The following is a 5,931-nucleotide window of genomic DNA, read 5'->3' as shown; positions in this document are numbered from 1 at the left end:
TTTAATGAGAGTTTGGATGCTAAAGCTACGGCTGCCTTTAGGTTTTTGACGATGTTGCTTCAGCAGACCGTGTCAGAAGGCGGGAAAAACTCGCGCCACTGCAAACATCAAACCAACATGCCGCCTGATATATATTTGCACATTTTTTGTTCATAAACTGAAATATTTCATTAGATTTTTTTTTCAAGATGTGCTCTATAATATGTTTATTTCACAATTCACCTTTCTCAAAGGGATATTTCGACCATTTTAAAGCGGGGTTCTATAGAAAGGTTATAAACAATTTACATCTTCTCCGTTTTAAATGTAATTATTTTAACATCTTGTTTGAAGAATCAATATTTCCAAAGTTGACTTGAATTTTCAAAATGTCATCACGTTTCATATAAATGCTGTTTATGGACCTTCAAAACTGCAGTCAATTTTGTGCAATAAGTTTATTTAATCAAATAAATTCCTGTTAGAATTAATCCCAGGCCGCACCAGAAGCATCACATTTTGCTGTTGCAAATAACCACAAAAATTAACACGAATAATCATGTATTATTGACTGCTAAAGGTTTATGTTTGTTACATTTGTATGAAAACGGCTGTTAGCAGAAACTTCTAAGAGCTGGGATTCCAAATGTGACGGCAAAGCAACATCATTTTTAGTGGGATCCACAGAAAGCGGGTCCAAAATACACATGTGTCATTTTCTGGAAACTGCGAGAAAGTATTCATCAAAACTCTGCGCCAGTTGTGAGAGGTATTGAGAGACTGATTTACTGATCTTCACCTGAGGGAAGTTTTCCAGAACGCCAGGAAGAAGTGGGAACATGTCCATCCTCTTTTCATGGGCCCTCTTAAAAGTGTACAAAGCAAGATTCCTGTGACGGCTTGAACTTTGCAACAACAAAAAGTTGCTATTTCTGCTTTGACGTGAGGTGTTCACCTGATTCAGCAGTGAAAATATGAGTGGAGATATTGAACGGACGTTAGAGATGATACAGGCAGAATTCGCAAAAAATACAAACTTGGTTCCAACTTAACAAGTTATCATTAAGTTTTGGAAAAAACAAACTACATGATATTTAGTAATAGAAAGAAAAGTGTCAAAGTCCCATTTAAAATTGACAATACTGAAATTCATAGAGTTAATGAAATAAAAATGTTTGGGTGTTGTTATTGATGAGAAGCTGACACGGAAACCTCATGTAAATTACTTAAGAATAAAAATAGCAAAATCAGTTGCATTACTGTATAAAGTAAAAGTTTTTGAATGACAAAGGTTTGTAGTGTATAATGTAATGATCGTTCCATATTTAATCTGTTGTATTGATGTTTGGGGAAAAGCATGCAAACAATTACAAATCCTGTTTTTATTTTACAAAAAAAAAAAAGCTATAAGAATTATTAGTAGGAAGTGCTATGGTCACCCAACAAACATCTTATTTCATCAATTGAAATTATAAAAATTTTATGATTTGGTTGAAATGTGATGGACTTGTAAGGGAATGGAAATGTTTCTAAAATCTCCATTTAGAACTGGTCTGAAGGAGCTGCGTTGTAATTCAGGGAGTACGATTGTGGAAATGCCTCAATATCACCATAAAAAATTCCAAAACAATTTATATGTTTAAAAAGATGATTAAGTTCAAATTGTTAGAAAAGTTTGGTGTCGTGTGAAGGATGCCTGATCATTTTGCTTTCACTTTGGAGATGTTCAAGCCTGCGTTGTTTGTTTAAAGTTATTTTTATTTATTTTTTAAATAAGGGACATATATAATTTTTTTTTCTTTCTACACCCTTTTCATTCAGTTTTTTTTTTCTTTTTCATGAATTTGTTTTGTTTCTTTTAAATTAATGAATAAATGAATAATAATAAAAAAAAACACAGCGGTGGGTTTAGCTGTGAACTTCATGTTGGCATTGATGTGCAAGATTTTTATAGACCTGTAGGGAATGTTGGAGCAGAGGTTAGAGAAGGCAGGTCTCTAATCGAGAGGTTGCCAGTTTGAATACCCTGACCATTACATCAGAATTTGGGTGGTAAAGGTGAAGCCCACCTGGCTCCACCTCCTCAGAAGAAAACCCCAGTCAGCTCAAACTAACGCTTGAGGACCAGTCCTCTTGAAAGCCACCTGGCCTCACTGTGGTTGAACATCCGATCTGCTTCTATCCTCACAAAGCTCGGCAAAAAAAATTAGGAATTTACGTTATTGTTTGTGTAGCTAATGTTTTTTTACACTTATATCCATCACCTCCTGGAACTCTGGTGACATATTTTTTTTGCTACAAGCCGTTCATGATGGCGATAAGACTGGATCCGTTTAGCTTCTGGTGCACCATCACTGCACGACCACATGCAGTTCTTCCAGGATCCGGCTCAAATTAAGCCCGGGAGCGCGTGTAAGCCTTTAGCTGATACCACCACTGTGTTGCAACTCAGTCTTGACATGAAGACATGAAACCCTCGACTTTTGCATCTTGTTTAAAGAAGAAAAAAAACACAGTACACATAAAAGACAGTGCTGGAACACACATGAAAGCTTTATGTGGATTTATTTTTCTCAGGGAATTTATGAGTGGTTTGATTAAAAAATGCAAGGTTCAGCCCAATTAAACATCCATCAGTACAGGTGGTCACTGACGTAGTCCATGATGTGCTTCAGGGCCAACCAGGTCTCTGAGGCGGTGGGAATAATCTGGTCAGCTGGCAGGATGAAACCAAAGCGACCGGTGTCTCTCAGCTCAAAGGCAAAGGAGTATTTGATGCCCACATCGTAAGACCAGTCGATGCTTCCACCGCTGGCTTGGTCTGAGAGAGGAGGAGGAATGGGAAGTTATGGGAGCAGCTTTGGGATTAGAGTTTTTTTTTTTTTAAACTGGGTTAAGTTATTACTTACAAATGATGTTGCAGATGCTTCCAACTTTGTACCAGGTGCCGTAGAGGGAAGTGAGTTTCTGTGCTGCTGCTTTGCTGACAGAGTCCTGCACAAGTCAAAATGTTCAAGTGGAGTTCTGCTAAAACCACAGACATTACTATGCGATTACTATTAATTAGATCTGTTCACTGGCTCGTTAGAAATTTTGCTAACAGACAAAACAGGGTTGATACCAACAGTTGATGCTAATTTTTTAAGCAAAGATGGAATGAGTAGTGTTGTGACTCTCGGCTACAGCCACATCAATTTTAAGCACCATATTTGCTAAATTGATTGAATTATAGGTATTTTTTTGTGTTTTCTAAAGTCAGCTGGCTGCAGTGGCCATCTTGAATTGGTTCAGCTTCAAATGTTAATCAGTTGTAGATGTACATCTAAGAAATAAAGTTATAATATCTTTCCATTAGGTCTAAAGACATTTTGCTAAAAGCTGATTTCAAATAGTTAGTGGAAAGGTTTTAAACTAAACACAATCAAACTAAACAAGTGCTCAGAATATTTGTTGGTAACCAATCTTAACCACTTCTAACAAGACTTTAAATCAAACTCTGTCAAAATAACTGATTTATTGACCTTGTTGTGTTTTTAAGGTCATTTGGCAGTGGCAGCCATATTTAACGAGGTTAACTCTAGACGTTAATAAGTTGTGAATGTATATCCAATAATTACTTTCTGCAATTTTCATGGAAATTTAATATCTGGTTCATTAGATATTTTGGTCACAACCACAGAAATGAGTAAACGGTATCCATCTTCACCTTGTGGTGATGGGTGAGAATGAGGTTTTTAATCTGAATTGATAAAAAATGACCTCAGGTCAATTAAAAAAGTGTGATTGAAGTGGCGTCTGTCAGGCAGCTTCAGGAACCCCAGAACTACACGCACAAACCTGAGCAGTTTTATGACTCCAGCCCTAAGCTGTTAATGTTATCTGCATGAACGACCACAGAACTTTGGGTCCATTAGGTTCCCTGAGCTCATTTGTGCCGTGCTAAAAGCACAAAGCAGATTCTGCTGGAAAACAGCAAACATGGTTGAATTAAGGAGTAACATTTGTCACAGAACTGATGTAATCAATCAACCTTAAGGCAAAATATTAGAAACCTTAACATTAAAAACTTTAACGGGATAAAAGAAACAAAGTCCCAACATAACTTTGTTAATGTGGCAGAAAACAACTGGTTTCAGTCGGGCTTATTATAACGTAACCATTTGGGTTCCTGACTACACAACGAAAAGTTTAAAGCTTCCCTGAGTAAAAAAAACAAAACAAAACAAACATCCTTGTAATCATTAAAATAGCAGTTTTAGGAGGTAGTGGACCAGCTTACACTCCTTTGTCTTGGTTCTTACCAGCTCAGACTGATGGGGCACACTCCCGCAGGAGTAGCCGTAGGGGTACATGAGCAGCTGGGAGTAGGCATGGACGGAGATGAAGGCCTTAAAGTTTCCATGACTCTTGACCAGGTTCACAATGTTCTTCACCTCGATCTCAGAGTGAGCAAAGGGTCCGTGGTAGGAGTCAGAGCAGGGGTTCTTACTGGCACCGGGGCCTGCAGACATGCACTTATATCAAGCGATGCAGGTTTTGTGACAAAAACACAATTATGACATTTTTACAAAATAATTCAAGCATGTATGTTGAATCAATTAACTTGTAATAAACACACATACACTCAGTTAGGAGGTGAACTTAGGTAATCAATGGCGAGAAAATAATTTTGCAAAGACTGCTTTTTGTGTTTTTGTGAACGTGTCATATGTCTGCAGGTGCTTCAAGTATTTAGTTTCCCCTAAAACACACGGACATCAAGATACAATAAGACATACAGCTTTATTAATACCCAGGATAAACTACAAGATAAGCTAAGCCGTGATAAAACTTTATTATTCTAAAGAAAATCCAGAAGTTTCCACTCACACAACACAATGATAAGAAAGGTATAATACAAGACAACCATAAGTATAAAAATGAAACACAGGTAGTAAAAGCACAATTAAAAATAGTGAAACCATGAACTTTTAAAAAAGTAGTTATTGAACTTGAGTTTTTATTAAGCTGTTATTGCTCCTCAGGTATTGTAATGTCATATTTGCATCAAATGTGCTTAACTGCGCTCACCATCTGGACTCAAACTGACTCCAAAAGTTGCGACCAGGACAGAAAAATAAGCACACGCACACACAGACATGAGTGATATCAAAACACATCAGCAAAAAAACAGCAATGGATGAAGGATATCTGATATGTTGATATGATGATGATTACTTAAATAGCACTAAAGAAGTTTCTACAGCCTCAAGAAGTAAGAAAATTAGTTTAAGTTATTTCAGATTTGTATTCAATTGTTGTGCAACAGAAGAAGAGCTGAGACCACAGTGTGTATGTAGCAAAAAACTTTAAAGGGGCACCATAAAATAATAAAAAAATTCAAGAGTTTAACTTTTAAATACTGTAGCTCTTTCTAAAGACTTATGACAAGTGATGCTCATTTTAAAGTTTTATATTGTGAATACAGTACATATAAATATTTATTATATCTGCAAGTGAAAAATCAAAGTCTTCTAAATTAAAAATCAAACAAACAAACAAACAAACAAACAAACAAACAAAAAAATCCCACAATACCAAAAACTGTACTGTACTGACCACCAAAGCCTGCATCCCAGTTCCTGTTGGGATCGACTCCACGGCACACAGATCCTGGGGTCTGGGAGCGGGTCTTACGCCACATACGATCCTGTAAATCACATAGCACCTGTCAGAATTATACATACATACACACACACACATACATACATACACACACACATACATACACACACACACACACACGTATATATATACATGTATATATATATATATACATATATATATACAGTCTTATATGATGGCTTGGTTCGTGCCTCGAGCACCCAGACTCAAATGCTTTTGGCAGGATGGATCAGATCTCGGGGATTACTCTCAGGCACGGTCCATTGTTATGGCCATTTAATTTGGAAG

The 5,931-nt window shown here is 36.8% G+C and overlaps 1 protein-coding gene across 1 annotated transcript; it reads right to left on the bottom strand.

The window, feature by feature from the left end:
• Positions 1-2,542: 2,542 nt before the first annotated feature.
• Positions 2,543-5,668, bottom strand: LOC119416099 (carboxypeptidase A2; the record flags this gene model as incomplete). Its single annotated transcript, XM_037683286.1, is given in 4 exon segments — positions 2,543-2,800; positions 2,889-2,973; positions 4,281-4,480; positions 5,578-5,668. Coding segments are annotated over 4 exon segments (564 nt in total), but the record flags the coding sequence as incomplete, so codon positions are not given.
• Between the last annotated feature and the right edge of the window lie 263 nt (positions 5,669-5,931).

This window comes from Nematolebias whitei, chromosome 10 (genome assembly GCF_014905685.2).
Source record: "Nematolebias whitei isolate Nwh7 chromosome 10, NemWhi1, whole genome shotgun sequence".
Classification (NCBI taxonomy): domain Eukaryota; kingdom Metazoa; phylum Chordata; class Actinopteri; order Cyprinodontiformes; family Rivulidae; genus Nematolebias; species Nematolebias whitei.
This window is presented reverse-complemented; position numbering and strand designations above follow the sequence as displayed.